At 36.0% G+C, this 22,106-nt stretch overlaps 1 protein-coding gene across 16 annotated transcripts in view; it reads right to left on the bottom strand.

Annotated features, from left to right (window-relative positions):
• Positions 1–22,106, bottom strand: part of VRK1 (VRK serine/threonine kinase 1) — a 112,660-nt gene that overhangs the window by 61,136 nt on the left and 29,418 nt on the right. For 11 of the 16 annotated variants that reach the window (XR_012416339.1, XM_065518433.2, XM_005562174.4 and 8 more), the window contains exons 2-5: positions 15,084–15,248; positions 10,891–10,946; positions 2,144–2,213; positions 971–1,058 (exon numbers count right to left, since the gene is read on the bottom strand). The exons of 2 other annotated variants lie outside the window; for them this stretch is intronic. Coding sequence is in view for 10 of the 14 variants with exons in the window: in XM_065518433.2 (XP_065374505.1) it covers positions 971–1,058; positions 2,144–2,213; positions 10,891–10,946; positions 15,084–15,243 (374 nt within the window). In the remaining 4 variants the exon portion in view is untranslated. The remainder of the gene's footprint in view (positions 1–970; positions 1,059–2,143; positions 2,214–10,890; positions 10,947–15,083; positions 15,249–22,106) is intronic. 3 more of the 16 variants (XM_073998549.1, XM_073998551.1, XM_073998553.1) reach the window with 1 other exon arrangement.

Raw genomic sequence — 22,106 nt, 5'->3', positions numbered from 1 at the left:
AGAAAACATGAGAGGAAGTCTGCCACAGGGCTCCTGGGAAAGCTTTCTTTGCCAGGAAAGTGAAACTCACAACACACGATAGATACCATTTTCTGCCCTTGGGTACTGTGCCTGCATGTGAAGCCTAGAAACGGAGCAGCCACCTGGCGACCACACAATGGAGAACTAAAAGAGAACAAAACTAAGATGAGGAGGGCAAAGGTGCAAGATAAGGAACCTGGGCCCTTGATGACTGCCTGAGTCAAAGTTTTCCTTTACTTGCAGCTGAAATCATCCTAAGCAATGTATCCCCAGTTCCAAACTAAATCTACCCTTCACGTCTCAGCTACCAAAGCCTTACTCCGTGAAGTTCCATTGATTCATTCAAATATGTATCAAGTGCTGCTTATGCACCAAAGCATTAGAGGTTTTCTCCAAATAAACTATCCCAAAGAAATCGTCCTCTCCATTCTCTGAACTCCTAAGACACACAAATCAGTATCATACAATTTTGCACTTAATTGTTCTCTAATTGTTTCATACATATTTGCTTTCACTCACCAGCTACACTAAATCCCTCATAAAGGGTGAGCCTGATCTGGTGTGGGCAGATTACGTACCCAACATGAAATACCAAATGGAATCCTGAAGGGGTTCCCTTTTGCATAAAGAACATAGTTTGTTTATTTTTAAGGGCAAAGGAAAAAATGCAGGGTCTGTTTGGCTTTGTTCCTCCCTGTCAGTTGATATTGCTCTGTAGAAGTCCCCTTACTAGAGAGGCACCCCTATTCTAATAGGGCATTATAGCCTGCTGCTATGGAAAGCAGAGGACAGAGATAACATCTTATTCCTCTCTGTCACACACATTCCACATAGTCTAGAGGGAGGCCTAGTAATATTGTAAGTGATCAGAAAATAATTACTGACTAAACCAACTAAATAGCGAATGTTGCAAAAGGGAAGAAGAAAGACAAATCACACATATTTTTACCTTTTTCCATTTTTGTCATGTAGACCAGACCCCCAATACTTAGGAACACCCAGGTACTTCAGCTTATGGGTACGAATCCATTTCTGAACTACAAATTCAAACAGATCTTTGTGATTTCAATTGTTATACATAAATGATAATTTTTTTAAAAATCATTACGAGTAAAATGTATTTAAACATGCAATAAGAATTCGCCTGTATTCATAAAAAAGAAAATGAAGAATACAGTAATGAAAAGCATTTTACAATGAAAACATTTTTATTAACCTACAAAACTGTTATCCTGCCCTTAAAATTGTCTTTAAAATGAAAAATCTATAAAAAGCATTTTTTTAAAAAATCACAACCACAGTACAGTCATTCCTTTGTTCTAGGGGCTTGGTTCCAGGAACCGCCACCCGTCAAGATACCAAAATCCAGATGCTCAAGTCCCTCATATAAAATGGTGTAATAGCTGCATATAACCTCCACACATCCTCCTATATACTTTATCTCATCTCTAGGTTACTGATAATATGTAATACAACGAAAATGCTGTATCAATAGTTGTTACACTGTACTAGTTTTTTATTTGTATTATTTTTTACTATTGTTATTTTTTATTGTGTGTGTGTGGTTTTTTTTCTGGAATATTTTTGATGCTGGTTGGTTGAGTCTGAGGATGTGGAATCTGAGAACACAGGGGTGGACTATCCTGAAGTTGCCGTTTATCTCTCTAATTACATAATGTTTACTTGCTTCTATAGGAAGACCTATTTTTCATACCAATCTAAGAGGTTTTTCTTTCTCAATATAAAAGTCCTCAACCAGGAAATCAAGATCTAGGAGAGATGGAAAAAGGACAGAAGGGACTAAAGTAACTAGGACAGGTTCTGGCTCTCTACCTTGATATCCTGTTCTAGTTCAACAATAATTCTCAATGTTTAACAATATTTCCTAAATCATAGGTCATTTATTATTAACTTTATTCTACGTATCAATACAGATAAAATCTTGATGCAACAAACCCATTAAAAGACCAGAATTATTTCATACAAATCTCATGTAAGTGGAATTTGTAAAGCAAAAAAATAACAAAGAGTCATAAAAAATAAGATATAATGCTCTAGGTCTTGGCTTAAAAAAAAGTTGGTCATTTTAAAAGTGTAAACGTATGTGTACTGTACTTCTTACTTTGCTCCGGTTTTGCAGCTCGTTGGTAGAACTTTAATTCAGTAAAAAGAGGTCCATTGTCACTGGGTTCCTTAAAATATAAGAGTTAATTAGTACTAGCAGTAGTTAAAATTACTGAGATATTTTCAATGAACCTTCAAAGAAGACCAACAAATCTATTTTTCTGTCCAATGTAATTTTGATACTTAAGTTTATAACTGTGTTAAGTCAAACTCCTTAGAAATGTTCAGAGAAATATTAGTCTATATTTCTTACATTGCTCAAGTTCCATTTCTATAAGTGATATATTATACAAAACCAGATATATAGCTCAGCCTGCAGAAGTTTAAGAAAAATGTTTAAACTAATTTTCATCTTTATTAAGCTTTCCCTTAAGCAAAGATGAGCAACCATCTTAACTGTATCACCAAGGGGCTACAAGATATTTCTCAGATTTAATAAAATTTCAATACCTGATTTAACCAATTAATGCCAAAATCCCATTCCTTTCCTGTTTTCATTACAGTTATATCTACTTTATCAGGACTGGCAAAAACAGACCTTACCACAAAGAAGAGTGCATATTCTGCATCTCCTTAACAAGCATGCACTGTCCACTAACCTGCATCTTTCCTTTCTGCCACGGATTCCTACGTTTGTCAAACCAAAGAGCCATTCAACTTATTTCCCATATGATTTAAAGTCAAGAAAAACATGGGGCTCATTAACAATTGTCTTCTACCAACGTTATGGACTACATTCATTTTATATTTTTAGAGATATTAACAATTAAAATTATTACTAAAGAAACATACATTCACAAAAAGGTATTTGCACAAACAAGAAATGACAGCCTGTCAGCAGTTTTGTCTTGTTAAGTAAATATATGAGTGGAAAAGATCTTATAATTCTGTGGACTTTTTAAATAGTAAATTTCATCTGATTAAAATTAGTATTTATTTAATGTTTGGTATTTTGTGTTGGTCATTATTTATTGGGAATCAGAAAAAAGTATTTAAAGCAGTGAAAACTTCAAATGAGGAAACTAACATTTTTAAACTAATTTTGGGGTTGCTTTTCTTTTTAGGAGGTATGAGAAAAAAATTATTTTGGGCAGAATATCTTGTGTAGCTGGAGTTCAAAGTTAAATAGAGCATTGGGGGAAGTGAGTAATGAGGCCTACTATCTTAAATGAGAGATAATTTATAGTTTTGGGTTACTAGAGATGACTTTTGCAAGCACTTAAAATATGTTCACCTTTTCTTCACTGAAGACATCCTCAACTGTAGAAAACCACTCCACACTCTCTGCTCTAATTATCTCAGATTTCTTATAATTCAGAAAATAGGAATCCCCAATTAAAGTACTTAGAGGAAGGTGGGCATGGTGGCTCATGCCTGTCATCCCAGCGTTTGGGAGGCCAAGGCGGGTGAATTACTTGAGGTCAGGAGTTCAAGACAAGCCTGGCCAACATGCTGAAATCCCATCTCTACTAAAAATACAAAACTTAGCTGGCTGTGGTGGCAGGCACCTGTAATCCCAGCTACTTAGGAGGCTGAGGGAGGAGAATCACTTGAACCCAAGAGGTAGAGGTTGCAGTAAGCTGAGACTGTGCCACTGCACTCCACCCTAGGAGACAAACCAAGACTCCATCTCAAAAATAAAGTACTTAGAGGAAAACTGATTAGCCAATCTGCAGAGTCAGGCAGTTATGAATGAGCATTTAACAGCAAATGGGCAACACACGTTAACACTTGGATCACAACCTGAAAATAAGCTTGCCTTATTTGTTACAGGTAAGTACACTTTTCACCCTAACCTTGGAAGACAGTAGTATCATGGCTTGGCATGCATCAACTCCTTAAGAAGTAGGAACTAACCAACATACTGAAAAAGTATGAGTGCTGATTCCTTAATTTATGGACTCAGCACCCAAGTTTCTCTATAACCTGTGGCTCCTTTCCTAGCAGCAACAATAGTTTGACACTTGCAAGCATCTGCAAGAGAAACTTGCAATGTTTCCAGCCAATGGCTAAGAATAGGTCTTCGGTAGGAATCACAGAATCAGTGTAAGAAACAGAAATTCAAAAAGAGGAATTCTGGTAAAGTTCCTCTCCAAAGCTTACCTTTGGAATAGCTCATTTATATAATTCAGGTTTGAAAGAGGTTTTCCTAAGACAAATCAATATAAAATTCTGATTTATTCAGTTTCAGCCTACGTCATATCAACTTTAACTTTCAAGTTTTCCTTCAGGCAATAATTTATTAAACTTATAATAATGAGAATCAACCATATAAATCAGGCTATTATAATGAAAGCCCACTACAAGAAGGCTCTCCGGGCTCATTTCATACTTCTTCTAATCCAATAAACTTCCATTATCACAAAATAAAGGAGCTACTTCCTTGGCATTGCACTCTAGCCAAAGCTAGCTATTCCTGTGGAAGAAAATACCTTAACTCATAACTAAAATTTTATTAACATATTTCAAATCTAAAATACTCTGCCAACTCTATAATAGCCAAGATTTAGAAAAGAAATTGGGACTGACATTTTAACTAGAATATCACTAAACGTTTCTTTAAGACTTCTAAGTGTCAAAATGAAGATGACAACAGAAAAAAAATTAAAATGTGATACATTTCAATGGCACCAGCTAAAAGCAACTGGCTGCCATTTAAAAATGAAGCTGTACAAAATTTCTCCTTCCTACCAAAAAATTATGATATATGAATTAAAAATTCAGGTCACTTCTCATAACATCAGTGAGGAAAATGAAACATCAGTCTGCAAACTTCTTTCCAAGGACCTGTGAAATACAGATTCGTATCAGTTCACATCAGAAAAAGACGACGATACAATGACCTGTTAGGATAGCAACCAAAAGCCTGACCTCTGCCTCTAGTTCTGCTACTGAAATGACTAAGGGTAAGTGCAATTCAAAGAACTACTAATTTCGCCAGGCGCGGTGGCTCAAGCCTGTAATCCCAGCACTTTGGGAGGCCGAGGCGGGCAGATCACAAGGTCAGGAGATCGAGACCATCCTGGCTAACACGGTGAAATCCCGTCTCTACTAAAAAATACCAAAAAAAAACTAGCCGGGCGAGGTGGCGGGCGCCTGTAGTCCCAGCTACTCGGGAGGCTGAGGCAGGAGAATGGCGGGAACCCGGGAGGCGGAGCTTGCAGTGAGCTGAGATCATGCCACTCACTCCAGCCTGGGCGACAGAGCGAGACTCCGTCTCAAAAGAAAAAACAAAAAAAAAAAAACCAAAGAACTACTAATTTCATATTAAGCCTGTCAGCAAGAGAACACAAAAGAAAATTTCTTTCTCCTTGCATTATCCAACTTATTATCAATTTAACATTTCTCTCTGCACAGTTACTTTCAGAAATAAAATAATGTTTCTCCTGCTGGTCAAGAATTAAGGCCCCAAACAAAACCAGAGACCATCATTTGGTACATAGGAGAACATTTTTAATATGTGCCTAACATCTACCTTGAATGGGTATGTCTTAACTTCACTCCAATGCCAAATAAGAAAGTTGTGGGTTAACTATCTGGAGCTGTTTCATAAGGCAGATACATGTATTACCAGCAATAACCAATTTCTTGACAAAGCATCCACATTAAGTTAGAAACCCTTACCAGCAGCACAGGGTACCTACAAACCCCTACTGAAAACAAGGATAAAAATGTGCCTGCACACATGATTCCATTTAAAATAATTAAGGTGCTCTGTGTGCCAGATTCTACCAGTGGCTCTCAATCTTGATGCACAAAAGAATCACCTGGGAAGCTTTACTAAAAATACCAATAACCAGGCCCTGCACCCAGAGATTCTGATTATACTCTACAACCAAGATTGAGAATCACTGTTTGATATGCTAGTCCATTATTAAGTAAAATTTCACATTAGAAAATCAATTTACCTTTATTTCTTAAGTAACATTTGCAAGTTTTTTCTCTAATGATAAAATACATGCTCATTTTACAAAATATGGAAATTCTGATATATTTTCTTCATAAATAGCCATTTTATAAAACCTTCATACTACATATAGAACTTTGTATCCTGCTTTTTTGGAAATAATTATAAAACTTCCCCAAAGAGTAGTACATGTTCTTTGAAAACATGATCTTTAATAGCCCATAATGTTTTAAATGACAAATGTTCATAAACAGTTCTGATTTTAATACCAGGAAGAACTGATACTCATTTTACATGTTTGTTATTTGGTGAAACATTTCAACTATTAATATTATAAAGTGTGAGAAGGCAAATTATGAGTGGGCCTACTCTCTATGGTACAGATAAGACAGGAAAGTGAAGGACATCAGGAAGTTGAGAGTAAATGAAGAGAGTAGTAAAAAGGCAATGGGCAATTAATGGCTAAAAAGTATTCAAAAGAATAAATAAAACAAGCATCTAAAGACCGCATAGGGAAAACAAACTTCATTGACAAGGTCCTTATCAGATAATTTAAAATTTAGTTAGAGAGACAGAATAAACACATTCAAAAAAACTAAAAACAACTAGTGGCATAAGAAGAATAAAATTCTAAAATAAATGTTAATACAATGAGTGCTATAGGTGTTTATTCAGGAGAGAGTGTTAGGGGAAAAGAAGCAAATAGAAGTTACAAATTTCCCCTTCAAAGGAAAGAGAAAGTCAATAATATTATTTTTTGTTTTATTTTTGGGTTTTTTTTTTTTTTTTTTTTGAGATAAGAGTCTCACTCTGTAGCTTAGGCTGGAGTGCAGTGGCACCATCTCAGCTCACTGCAACCTCCACCTCCCAGTTTCAAGTGATTCTCCTGCCTCAGCCTCCCGAGTAGTTGGGATTACAGGCATGCACCACCATGTCCGGATAATTTTTGTATTTTTAGTAGAGATGGGGTTTCACCATGTTGGCCAGGCTGGTCTTGAACTCCTGACCTCAAGTCATTCACCCGCCTCAGCCTCTCAAAGTGTTGGGTTTACAAGCGTGAGCCACTGCGCCTGGTCAGTAATATTGTTTTGTGTATGACATTCTTCTAGGATAACTACAATATCCAAAAAGTTACTAAAATATTAAATGCAAAAGAAAAATCAACTGAGTATTTATCGCTGTCCTAATTACAAAGAGAAGAAATAATAAAGGATAATGGAAACAGAACTACATCAGGAGACAGGAGATACACAGTCCTAAACTAGGTACTTGTTCTTAAACTTAAAAATATAATTCATTACCTTAAGCATATAGAAAATACCTGTTCCTGGCCATGTTTTTTCTTAACCGTGTAACTTAAAAAGGCAGTAAAAGTCAAGTTACATTGACTAACAACAGAAATACTTCTAATCACTCACAATAAAGAACAACAGAAATATTTCTAAGTACAATAAGAAAGCACATCATTCTAAGATAAAATACAACTTAAGTTCAGAGGCCATGTGCCATGGCTCACGCCTGTAACCCCAGCACTTTAGGAGGCTGAGAGGGAAAGATCACTTGAGCCTGAGTTTGACACCAGCCTGGGCAACAAAGCAAGACCTCATCTCCACTAAAAAATCAAAAAGATTAGCCAGGCATGGTGGTGCATGCTGGTAGTCCCAGCTACTAGAGAGGCTGAGGCAAGAGGATCACTTGAAACCAGGAGATCAAGGCTGCAATGAGCTATAATTGCACCAATGCACTTCAGCCCAGGCAACAGGGTGAGACCCTTTTTCAAAAAAAAAAAAAGGTTCAGGCTATACAGAACAAAAAAGACATGATTATACACCATTCCACCTACAAGATATGACACTGGCACACTTTCCTTCCAAGACACAGAAACGGCTATGCCAACTAACTGCAAGGGGTCAGAGGTAACCACATCATTTGAACCTCAACATTATGAGACGTCATAAGGAGACTTGCTTTCTTCTCACAACAGAACTCTTAATGAACCTAAGAAGAAACTCATCTTACCCATAGATTTTAATATTTTAATTTGTATTATCAAAAACAAATGGACACAATATTCTGCAATTAAATACAAATGACCCAATTTAATAGTAAGAACTTAGTTCCTCTGATTTAGCAGCAGGCTGAATATTCCCAAAAGAATGTTATTCCATAAATGAAAAAGAAGAAAAATCCACAATGAAAGGCCATCATGAAAAGGGGCAGGAGAAATAAAGCACTGACACAACTTGAAAGGCATCACTTTGCTTCCGCTTCCCTGCACGAGGGAATAACTGGGACCCAGCCCTCCCGCTGCAAACAAAGATAAAAACAGACTTTAAAAAAACAAAATTTCTGTTTTCAGAAATTAGATAATGGGCAGGACAGGAGGACTGTGACCCCTAAAAGACAGAAAACAAAGTGAGTCCACGGCAGCCCTGGTTTTTTCTCCTAGAGGCCCTAGGAGTAAAAAGGAGGAGACTTAAGATACCTACAGGGCAAAACGGGGAAGACCAAACAGAGTGCCAGGTAGGGAACTCTGCTACCAAAATCAACAATGAGATTGGAAACTTTAAATTAAGAAACAGTGGGGAAAAAAACAAAAGACCACTATCCTTCATGAGCAAAGACAGAAGAATGCTTAACGAAGTATTCACAAATCAGTTCTAGCAGTATGTAAAAAGTGTAATACACCATGACTAAGTGGAGTGTATGTTAAGAATACAAAGTTTGGTTAATACTCAAATATCAATCAATGTAACTGCCACATTAACAGAATAAAGGAGAAAAATCCTGTGATTCATCTCAGATGTAGAAAAAGCATTCAAAAAATGAATAGGCAAACTACAGTAGAAAATGTTTAAAACACATATCTGAAAAAGGAACTGCATCCAGAAAAAAACTCTCTTACTACTCAATTATAAAAAGCAAAACAACCCAGTTATTTTTAAAAGATAAAAATAAGAGGAAAGGGGCAAAAACGATGGAAGAGGCACTCCACAAAGGAAAATACATGAATGGCCAATAAGCACAACAAAAAACTGCCCAAAATCATTAGACATCAAGTAAATGCAAACTGAAACTATAACTCACATCTACACGCTAACTGTAATGGCTAAAAAACAAATACACACACCTGACAATGCCAAATGTTGAAGAGGAAACAAACAGAACTGTCATGTATTATTGGCCAATGTGTAAAAGAGCACAGCCATTTTGGAAATCTGCCTAGTACTTTCTTATAAGTTTAAATAGACATCTTCCCTATAAACCAGTAACTCTAAGTATTTATCCAAGAAAAAAACCTATGTCCATAAAAACACTTGTACAAGAATGTTTATAGAAGCTTTACTCATAATACCAAAAACTGGAAACAACCCCAATGTCTATCAAGAGAGCAATAAAATCAAATGATTGATACACCAACAATATGGATGAACCATTAAAACATTATGCTGAGCATAAGAAGTTACAAAACAATATATACCGTTTAATACCATTTACACAACCTTCTGGAACAGGAATAACTCATTCATGGCAAAAAAAGGAAAAAAAAAACAACTCAAGACAAGTGGTTGCCTCCAACGGTGCAAGGGAGTAGGGTTTTGACTGATAAAGAACATAAGGAATCTTTTTAGTGTGATGGAAATGTTCTACATTTTAAGAGGTGAGGGATACACAGGTATATGTGCTTGTCAAAAGCCTTCAAATTATTCATTTTATATCTACGTACTTCCCTGTAAAAATTATGCCTCAATTTTTTAAAAAAAGTTTAAAAATCACTAAAAAGGTCCAAAAAAGCTGACTCCTAACTCCTAAGAGATAAAATATAAAAGGGAGTAAAATGAAACAAAATGAAAACCTTCAGAGTAATCCTAATTTCTGAGTTCTGGCTGATATGGTTTGGCTGTGTCCCCACCCAAATCTCATCTTGGATTGTAGCTCCCATAATCCCCATGAGGTTGTGGGAGGGATCTGGTGGGAGGTAATTAAATCGTGGGGGTGTTCCCTTCATATGTACATCTATCCCATTAGTTCTGTCCCCTTAGAGAACCCTAATACATGTATCCTGTAGGAGAAAAAGTAAGGGAGGAGTTATATGTTAATTTGCCCAGATAATACATCCTGTTGGTTCTTCTATTTAACCAAAACATATTCTTCATATGTATCAAATAACTTTGAAGAAGGGGAGTAACAAATGTTGGTAAGCAAAAAGGTACATAATTGACTTAAAAAATAGTTAAAATGTCTTCTAGTTTGCCAACATATAAATTGATCTGGCTGTTAGAAGTATGCTTATGTCAGACAGGATGTCGCCAATCTTTACTCATTACAAACTAATTTCAACATTATTATAGCAAAAAAGGCCCAACAATCACAACTAAATAAATAATTTAATTTACAAAAATGGAAGGGGAAGAAAACTGGGAATAAACAGAAAAAAACTGACCAAGTGGAAGTCCAGAAGCAAATGCAAAATAAAATACAATAAAATTATATTAAATTAGTATACTTATAGGATATAAATATAAAAAGTATCTGTAAAAGTAGCTGAAATTTCTTAAATGAGCTGAATATTTTTATTCCACATCTGCATGCCTCTATGCTTTCATTCATTTACCCCCAAATACCAGGACCACTTTATTTCAAGAGAGGAAATTTTCACACTCAAGTGATTTAAAACTATAAAGCTACTTTTGTGTCTTATTACATATTTTTTAAATTATTAAAAATTTGGTATCTTATGGTTTAATCAATTCTAGCTCATCAAAAAAGGCATTTTACAAAACAAATACTACACCAAATCAACAGAAAAGAAACAAATTAGCTAAAATATTTCTTACCACTTTTACAACACAAGGTGCATCACTGCCAACTGACTCTGAAGAATTCATATCAGCTGTTTAAAAAAGTAAAATATTTAACATCAGAACAAGTAATGTTATAAATAATATTTAGGTTTGTGTATCTGTAACCCTTGATAGAATACACTTCAGTTCCCAAATATGTTTCTCAGAATATTACAGTACATTTCACATATTTTAAGACTTTTGTTCATGTTTTACCATATCTGAATTTAGAATACATCTTACAATTTCTGGTTTCTTCCATATGATTATCAATTACATATGGGAAACTGAGTTAAATAAGTTAAAGATTTCTTTATTCAAAAGTACTAATGGCCTTTGATATGCTAAAGGATATTGTGAATTCCTCAGAGGGTAAGTGATACATTTCTTTAATAAAGTATGAAATTCTTTTAAGAGGAGCATCTGAAGAGTAAAAAATGAGGAAGCTAAAGTTCTAAAAAGCACTAGTTTAGGAAAAACTTATCTGGACCAATAGTTCAGGATGTTGGCACTAGAACTTTCAACTGCCATCAGAATAATTTTAATGTGGCTGTCATTTTATTTCAAGCAAATAAAGAAGTACAGTTGCCCCAGAATACTGAGTTAGAAAAATAAGGTTGCCCATATTCATTAAACAAATATTTACCAAGTACATACTAAATGTCAGTTTCTAGGAAATAGAGATTTAGCAATGAACAGGAAAAAATCCTCACTTACGAAAAAAAAAACAAAATCCTTACTCTTACAAAGCCATCATTTCAGTGGTAGGATGCAGACCAGAAATAAAATATGAAGTACATCTGACAGTGTGAAGTGCTGTAGAGGACAAATTAAGCAGGAAAGAGAGGTAAGCAGTGTGGCCACAAGTAACACTGACCTGGTGTTACCCAAGCAGTGGCCTGAGAGCAGGGAGGGAATAAGCCATGTATGCATTTAAGTGAAGAGCACCCCAGGGGAAGCAGCACCAAGACCCTGATGTGGGCGGGCACAGTGGCTCACACCTGCAATCCCAGCACTTTGGGAGGCCAAGGTAGGTGGATTACCAAGGTCAAGAGTTCGAGAGCAGCCTGGCCAACATGGCAAAACCCTGTCTCTACTAAAAATACAAAAATTAGCCAGGCATGGTGGTGGCATGCACCTGTAATCCCAGCTACTTGGGAGGCTAAGGTGGGAGAATCACTTGAACCTGAAAGACAGAGGTTGCAGTGAGCCAAGATCATGCCACTCCACTCCAGTCTGGGCAAAAGAGTGAGACTCCATCTCTAAATAAACAAATAAATAAATAAGACCCTGATGCAGGAGTATGCTTGACATGTTTGGAAAACAAGCAGACAAAAGTAGCTGGGGAGAACTAAGTGAGGCAGAAGAAGAGAGATCAGAAAGCGAAAGCAGCAGGGAACAAACACGATGGGTTTAACAGGTAACATATAGGTTTTGGCTGTCACTATGAATGAGATGGGGAGCCACTGGCAGAGGATCAGCAAAATCAGACTGTGGTAACAAAGACTTCTTTCGGCTGCTTTGTGGAGAATGGAGTATAGAGGCAAGGGGCAGAGGCAGGTAGATCAGTCAAGAGGCTAAACCAATAGTCTAAGTATATGGATTATACCTCAGGAAAGCTACTAAAAATTTTTCACAGGTTTGGTACAAAAATAATGTAAAATAAAATATATTAAAAAAATTTTAAAGATCATATACAAAGATCAAGAGTCCAAAGGGCAGCAAGATGGCTGAAGCACAGACTTTGAGGAGATAAAACGGATGAAGATAAATGTTGTATATGAAGGGTCTTGTACGTCACTCTTTAAAAGTCTGGCACCTTATTTGAAGGGCACTGGGGAGCCATCAGAGAGGTTTAAACAGGATGATCATATTATCTGATCAGTGTACTTGGTCATAAAAGCCATACTGATAACAATGGTGTGCAAGGCAGCAAGACTGGGACAGAGAAGATTCGGTGCTACAGTCAGAGTCCAGACAAGACATAATAATGACCTGACCAGGACAGTGGCTGCAAAGGTGGAGAGAAATGAATGGATCTGAGAAGTCACCCAGGTAAAACAACAGGACTAGAAAAGGAATTATTAGTGAAGGATATTAGTGAAGGAATGCTCAAGAATGCCTTCCCAGTTTCTGGCTTCAAGGCTGTCATTCATTGAGACAATCCTCATGACAGGATCAGGAGATAAAAGATGATGATACGAGTTTTAGAAATGCCTGTAGAATATCTAAGTAGAGATTCCTTACAGGCCAGTGGCTACGGACCTGGACTCAGGAAATCGTGTCCTAGGCTACAGAAAAAAACAGAGAGAAATCAACAGTAAAGAGACAGTAAGAGAAGCTTGACATCACTCAGATAGAATATACAGAATAAAAAGTGAACAGAAGAAGAAAAGCTGGAACACACAGAAGTGCCTATAAAGATGACGAAGCACAGCCAGAAAAGCAGAAAGAAAACTAGGGGAAAGGTATGTTATCATAAACGATAATGGAAGCAATTGTTATGAGAAACAAAGATAAACAGTATCAAATGCTATAGAAAAAAATGCAAAGAAAATTCAAAAGCAATCTTTTTAATTCATTAACAGCAACTGCTGATGATCTTGAATCTGGCTGTTTCAGTGTATCACAGAGAGAGAGACTGGAGGCGACAATACTCAAGCAAGTGCTTCCTTTTACAGATTAGTCATCCCAACCTTATAAAAGTAAAGTTTTATTACAGAGGTCAAATCATTGCCTATTAAAAATACTATTAGATGGCATCTTTTGATGATAAATACAGATAAAACAGAGACACATACAAGGCAAGTTTTAAATTTGCAAACGGTTACAAAAGTAAATTAATATAAAATGAAGAACTATTTTTTTAGAGACAGGTTTCTATTATTATAGGATGGCATAAGTCCACATATCCTGTAGTAAAGACAGCTTATATAATCTACCATCTCCCCTAAATCACAAGATCAAAAATATATACCTGGCTAATATAGCCACTACTCTTTCATGATTTATAAGGATTTTTGCCATAAATCAGAGGTACAGCCTAGTTCACTGGAATGGGTTTGGCTCTCAACAAAACGAGAGAATCAACACATATTTCACAAAAAGGGTGCTACTGACCGACAGGAATCATATGTATAAAATATGATAAAGCACTAGATTTCAAGCTATGTTTCATAAAGATAGCTACAGAAACTGCAACTGACCAACGGCAGCCCACTGGTCCTGGAGCAGGTGAAGTGTTTACTCCTCTTGAGTAAGGGCAATGGTCATTCACCTACGTCAGTGGTTCTCAAACTTTAGCATGCATCAGAATCACCTTGATCAAACACTGCTGGGCCCTCCCCCTACGGCTCTGATTGGTAGTCTGAGGTAAGGCTCAAAAATCTGCAGGTCTAACAAGTTCCCAGGTGACACTAATCTGTCATATTATTAGTATTCTGAGTAAGATAATGCTAAAAATAAAATTTTATAAACCTCCATTCCAGAAATTAATTAATCTGAGATTAGAAGTAGAGTGAGAATATAGAATGGAAAAGTTAGAAAAATCAGAAGCAAATATGAATTGCATTGTATCACTACTAATATTTATTGGGGAAACAGCTTTAGAAGCAATCAGGTAAAATATTTTTTAAGTCCATAATTTAGTTAATATAACAGAATTTCAGGATTCCACAAGGGGTCCCCAAAAATTTCAGAATAAGTATGTTAGTTATCTGCACATTTAATCAGGCCTAATATGCAGTTTCTGGGTAATTCTCCTAGTTCCAGTATGATGGCTAAGAGCGTTGCACAGAAAGAAACACGAAACCCACACTTGTAAAAGATTTGCAAATCTCCAAATTAGACAGAGGGAATAAATCCCACATAGGTGGAGGTGGGAGGGGAAAGATATGTACATGGGTTTCTTTGGGTCTCAAAAGAGATTAAGATTACATAAAGTATCTTAAAAATCTAAAGTCCTAGTGCTCACTAATGATAGTATTACAGCTATTTTACCCTCTTTTTCTGTTGTGACTGCATTAGCAATTTCCACTCCTACGTCAGAGATGCATTTTTGCTTAATCAGAAACTATTAAGTTGACTGCAGATTATTAGGAACATCCTATAATAGCTCATAATTGAGAAACCATTTTCATAAGCATATACATCTTTGGATTGCCCATCAGCAGCAGTCACACACTTACCAAGATATATGCAGCCAAAGCCTCCTTGGCCAATAGGCAATCCTACTTTCCATTCCTTTTTTGCCATGTCAGTTATTATCTCCCCAACTGCAAACTGTTCTGCAAGATGTCTCTTTGCGGGACCCTGTCTTCCAGCTTGAGCTGCTTTTACACGAGGCATTTTCACTGTAACATGAAACAAGGACACGGTCAGAACTGTAATCTTAGAAGTGTTCAAAACATTTTTCCCTAAGGAAAACTTCTATATGGAGATGCTGTTCAAATTCCTACTTACTCCAAAACGTAAAGGATATCTGTTAATTCTGACTTATAATGGCTCAAATCCTATTTGATTACCTCTTAACTTTGGAGAAGAGACAATAAAATCATACATGCAATTATTTTCAAGGAAATAATTAGGTTTAAGTTCCAATGGCATAATGATCAACTACAACTAAAAATGCTATTTAACAACAAAGAATTGCTCTATGAAGTTGAGAAGGAAAGGTGCATGCAATCAGAATGCATATTTTATAGGAACAAAATGAAGAGTTTATTAAGGTCAATACCGATATGACAAAACATAGTACAGAGATTGAAAACATAAGGCAATTGAGCACAAGGGGAAAGGGCAAAGGTTCCTGGAACATGCTAGTAAATGCTTTACACAGGTTCCCATCCATCCTCGTGACTCTGTGAAGATTACATCATCATCCCCATTTCGAGGAAATTAAGGCTCAGCAAGCTGGTAAGTGGTGGAATAACAGAAATTTGCACTGATGACTACCTGGCTCCAAGACCTCACCAACATGCTCCACAATTATGGAAGTCACTGTAACGAAGGAGCACAACTTTCAAGACTGACAGGAGAAACTGTGGCTTAGTCATCTGGGCAAAGCTGGTGACACCCAGCATTCCTAAGTTTCCTTTCTCATTAACTGTCCTTTAGGAGATGGATCATGACTCACTTTTCTCAGTAACACATGAGTTTATCATAACATTCAGAGAAAGCAGTGTTTTATTGTGAAAAGAGCACTGACTGAAATCAAAAGGCCTGGATTGCAGGTAAGACACCGGCTGGTTGGGAAATCTTGATCAAGTCACTCCACGCTGGGCTTCAAGTGCCCTCAAGTGTAACTCACTTTGTTGACTGAAGGAACTCAATTTGTACTAGTATGCATGTGTACATGTATGTGTTGTGTGATTTCAAACTCTCGGTTCTACAAATACTAATCAAAAAAGATTTAAGACAAGTATTTGTTAGGTTCCATAGTTCCCTAAAAACATACTGGAGATACAGAAAAGAAAGAAGGTTAATAAGAATCATTAAGACAGTATGCAATACTTGAAATGGTTATTCACATGAAAGAAGTCTGTAGCTCAGTTTTGAGCCTAGATACGCTACATACATACACAGTACATTTAACTGGAATTTTTCAGCAACTCACCCAGTATCTCTTCAAATATACAAACTCCTTATCTGCAAATGTTCCTTATTAATTTAGTGGGGATTTTTAAATTGAATTTTTCCCATAGAATACTAATGCATCTTTGCTGTCTAAATCTTCTCTAAGCAAAAACATCTTCAAAATAAATAAATGTATCTCTGTTATTTCTTCGTATCAATTAGTTCTCTTAATGAATGTGTTTTCAGTCATGGTAAAATCTTGCAAAATGGAATTTCAGTGCCAACCAAGCTAGCCTAGACTCAAACACAAAAAAAGGTTATTTTTACACCTATGGTAGTAAACCAAATAAGAGAAACAACTAAAACACATAGTACTTCCAAATATTAAAACAGATGCCCTTCTGAATTTTAACCAACTTTATCAAATCATCAATCTCTTATTTGACTGGTTCCTTATAGTAATCAAAATAGTTTAAAATGAGTGGACAACATGTATTTTATCTTTATATATCTCAAAATAGTGACTGCACAATCTTTTGTGTTTTTCTGAAATTCCTTTCCAGAAGTGACAAAAATATCATATTTTAAATGAAATATTCTGGCTCAGCATCTACTCAATGTAAATTGTGGTCAATAAAAAGTGATTTTCCTCCAAATAAAGCTGTTTGCTTTTATTTTTAGTTTTATTTCTGTGGCCAACTAATTGAAACTAATTGTAATAATTAATTAAGGCTTGGAATGACTTTCTTTCCTAAAAATAGTCCCACAGAACAGCGTCATCACTGTCAGTCTCTTCAATACGCTTCTAAATCACAGCTCCTGAAGGTTAACGCTGCACGTGGTGGAGGCAGCAGCACAGCTGTTTCATCTCCCTGAATTCCCCCATAAACCTGGACAGGACAACTGGAGAGCGAAACTCAAAACCCATGGATAACCTCTCCAACCAACCAGAGGAACAATATCCCCTTATCTCTACAAATCCCAAAATGTGAGCAGGTGAAGACAGACCATGACAAACAGCAACAAGTTGTGTGTGGTATCAGCAACTGTAAAGAAGGAAACAGAAGAAAGGGTGGTGCCTCTGATAAATCTGAGAATCCCAAAATTATCTATCAGGAGCTACTTGTTTTAGAAGCACACAAGACCCTGTGAGAAAAGCAACTGAAACAAGAAGGGCTCTGCCACTCCTACAGCCAGGAAGTGCAAGTGGTCCTTGGTGAGGTCTCAAGAAGGTGAAGCCTGTTGCCTCTACAAACTCTCAAAATAACCAGTCAAGGCCCCTTCTAGGTCAAAGCCTCAGGCTGAGGAGAAACTGCTAGGGATGAAGCCAAAGTGAGCATCACAAGGATAACACAAAGAAAGGAAAAAGAAAGCTCAAATGAAAGTGGATCTATAAGTTAGCCTCAGTATTTTGGAATACTACACAAAAACAAGTGAAGAGTGGGATCTAGAGAATGACATACACTCTCCCTGAACCATACCATCTAAAACTAATTGCAAATAAGGGAAAACTGGCTGCATACAAAACTCAGCAACAAAAAGAGATCAAAGCTCAGTCCCACACTAAGTTCGTATTTTTAAAGAGAAAAAAAAAAATCCCTTTAGAAAAGTACATAAGAAAACATGCCTCCCAAAAGGTGGATAGCTATAAATTAGTATTTCAAAACAAGCTAAAAAACACTTTATATACAGACTAACATCAATCAGAATTAGAAAAATTCAGAAATCAGATGACAGAGTAATTGAAAATGAAAGACAAAAATCAGTTCAGAAATAAAAACTAAATTAGAAGGAACATAAGAGTAAATAAAACTTTTCAACGACAAGAGAAATAGTGAAAAGGAAAGAAACAAAAAATCAAAGAAGACAAAAATTTAAGAAAATATACACAAAAAAACCAACATACATACAACAAAGAAAATCAAAGCAAGGGAACAGAATATTAAAAATCCTTTAATTCAAGAAAACTTTCCTGAACTTAATTTAAAAAAACATAAAACTACACTTTGAAAGGTCATATCACATACATTTGAAAGATCAACCCAGAATGACCATCACCAAGATACAATTTAGTTAATAGTAAATGAAAATATTTTTTGAGCATCTGCAGATATTTTATAAGGAAAATAAAATCAAATTGTCATCACTTTAACAGCAACATTTTACGCCAGGGGGGGAAAAAATAACACATTTAAGACTCAAGGAAAGAAAACATGAACCAAAGATTTTATACCCAGCTAAATTTCGAGTATAAAGACTGCTAAGTGTTATCAATATAGAAAACAGCAATAAGAATCTACTAGAGAAGAAGTCCAGTAGAAGGGGTCGGCCACTCCCACAGCAATATCCAAAATGACTAAAGAAATGTCAGTAACAGTGAGCAGAAAATATATACTTGTAGAACTGAAACTCAACGAGGGTTATAAAAGAGAGAAAAGAGTATATAATGGGCAAATGTACTGACACTGTAGATATAGTACAACTATCAAAAAATGGGATAACATATGCACAAAAGGCAACTTTCCAGAACTCATATTGTGATACTTGGTTTTGTTAACTAAGACTGTTGTGTGCATACATGTGGAATGATGCAAATGACTAAGTATGTGATATTATTATTCTATCATTCCCTTGTGTCCCTAAAAATCAGGATTCAGATATGGAAGAAAAAGATGGAGACAAAAGACAGAAGAGGTAAAGTTCAAAATGCTGTACTTGGAAATATTTTCAGTTCAGAAAGTATCTTTAAAATAATCACATACACAGAAACACATCTTTGTATTTCCTAGCCCCATTCACTAAAAAGCTTAGAAACAATAATCAACCCAGCAGCAAAGAACATCCCTAGCACACAAATTGTAATCTTGAAATACCACTTCCCATGAAAAGAAACCAGGTTCCTTAACAAAATGATTATTGCTCCTATAATTAATAATCACCAAGGGATCAAAACTGGAAATTTTCTCATACTCAACGAGCCTGCCCAGGGCATTCCCACCTCCCTCTCAAAAAAAAAATCAAAAGAAAACACTCCTAAGCAAAATCTGTATTTCATTTCCTGTAAACTATTAGTAACCTCTGCCCATTTTTCTTTCGAATTATTAGTCTTGCTTTTTATTTCCAGGCACATCTTATATGTTGCATATTAAATAGAGTACCTCTGTGTCTTGCAAAGAGTCTTCCCAATATATATATTAGTAACTATTCATTTTGGGGCACTGTTTATTTTTTGCTTTGGATTTCATGTTACCCTTAGAAAGACCTCCTCCAGTCAAATTATATTTTTTTAATATCCCATGTTTTCTTTGGGTTATTTTACGGTTCATATTTTGCTGGTTAACATTTTGATCTGTTTACAACTATTTTGGTATAAGATATGAAGGAGAAGTCCAGCTTTTTCCAAATGGATATCCAGCTTTGTTTTCTTTCTTTTCCTCAGTCAATATACATTAAAGAAATCCAGTGTTTAAAGAACTTAAATATAATACATCATACCAACTCAACTAAACCAAGTACAAAAAATATTCATATAAAGTTGTTCACACGTACATTCTAGATTACCAGTTTCTTTGCAAAAAAGAAAAATAGAAAAAAAATCAGATTTATGAACTAGCATTTGAAACTAACTTTGTGCTTAGGTTAAAACTTCCCTCACATCTAAATCTCCGCATAAACGTTAAGAAGTCACTAAAATATATTCAGTTGCTCTGCACGATGCCACTATGACAGAAATACTTATTCAAAATGTATCTAAATGAAACTCCCTCCTGTGACTTCTAATGGAAAAAGATGTGAAGGATTCCCTCTTGCTCTTGCTGGCCCCTATAATCTCAGGTGGCCTCAGGCAACCAATGGCCCTGTCAGTCCTCGGGGGCTGCTTCAGTCAGGTATAAGCAGGGCCAATGGTAGTGTATTAATAAATATTTGTTCAATACTTATCTTTTAACATCTTGAGAAACACAAAAGACTTAAATACAGCTGGTATATCACATACTCATATAGAGCTATTTAACACAACCTTCCTAGAAAAAAAAAATTATACTTGGTGGCAGTTATAATTTTTTTAGTGTGCTGCTGAATTCTATTTGATATTTTATTTAGGAACAAGACTCATATTCAGATGAGATTGGGCACATTCAGGGTGGTATAGCTGTAGACAAGACTGATATTAATAAGACTGGTCTGTAGTTTACTTTTTCTGCTACATTTATCTGTTTTAGTATCAATATTATGCTCACTTCATAACAAGATTTTGGAAGCTTTTCTTCCTTTACCACAATCTAAGGAGTTTAACCAGCATTTGATCTATTCCTTAAGGTTTTGAAGACTTCAACTGTGAAAGTCTGACACTACAAAGTGCTGGTAAGGAGGTGGAATAAGCAGAATTCTACACTGTATACTGTTTCAATCATTTTGAAAATTCGTTTGGCAGTACCTGCTAACTGATCCAGCAATTCAACTTCTATGCATGTACATGTCCACCCAAAGACAGGTACAAGAATGATAGTAACAGCTTTATTCACAACAGCCACAAACTGGAAACCTGTATGTCCATCAACAGGAAAATGAATATAGTAAGACGGATGAACGTACCAAACACTGTGTTAAGAAAAAGCAGCACCAGACAGAAGAGTACATACTATATTCCATTTATATGAATTTCAATAATAAAACAAATCAATAGTGATAAAAGTCAAACAGCAGATATCACTTTGGGGACTAAGAGTCAGAAGAAATGGCTGGAGGTAGAAGGTTCCTAGGGATCTCGTAGCATTCTATATCCCCATCTTGGTGTTTTAAACAATTGGTTCATGTTATAGAAAGTAATCAAGAAGTATACTTATTATTTCATCCTGTTTATTTATGTAAAATTAAAACAGTAAGTAAGGTACACAAATCACAAGTGTGTTATAACAGTGTCCATTCAGGAGCTAGAAAACACACAATCAATTAAAACAAGAAAATGTAACATAAAAAATTATTAATCTGTAAAAAGTTGTCAAGTGCTAACAGACGTAAAAGAAAACTTGAAGGAATATGGAACTAGCAAATGTAGGGAGCAGTTACTGTCTCCAAGGTTAAGGGAGAGTCCCCAAGAAAGGAAAACTTCACTGGACAGACAGTGGCAGTGACCCACTGCGTGGTAGGGTAGTTCTCTGCAGGGCCAGTGGGCTAGAGCTGATCCACAGGAATCTGCTGCCCACGAGATACTGTTAGGAGCAACAAGCTGCCTACCAGGGTGCTAATGAAGCTTACAGGAGAGTAAGCAGAGCTGACAGCCACACCTTAAGAGAGTAAGAAAAACAAACAAATGAACAAAAAAACAAGCACACTGCAACAAGAGAAGCCCTTTCTCTGCTAAGTGTTGCAGTATCCCTTCCTCACCTTCTACTGACAAAATCTAACACTGTCCAGGAAAAGAAAAAATATTTAAAAGATCTAGCTCAAGTATATAAACAGAGAAAAAAAGGGGTGAATTTGGAGGTGAGAGGCAATAAATTACTAACTTGCACAAGTGTAAAATGATAAAATTTTACAAATGTACATACACTTGTGCGACCACCAGACAGAGAACATTTTCATCACACCATAAAGTTCCCTAGTGCCCCTGCCTGCCAACACCTATTCCTGTTCTC

Source organism: Macaca fascicularis, chromosome 7 (assembly GCF_037993035.2).
Source record: "Macaca fascicularis isolate 582-1 chromosome 7, T2T-MFA8v1.1".
In the NCBI taxonomy this organism is placed as follows: Eukaryota; Metazoa; Chordata; class Mammalia; order Primates; family Cercopithecidae; genus Macaca; species Macaca fascicularis.
Note: the sequence above shows the minus strand (reverse complement) of the source record. Positions and strands in the feature narration are given on the sequence as shown.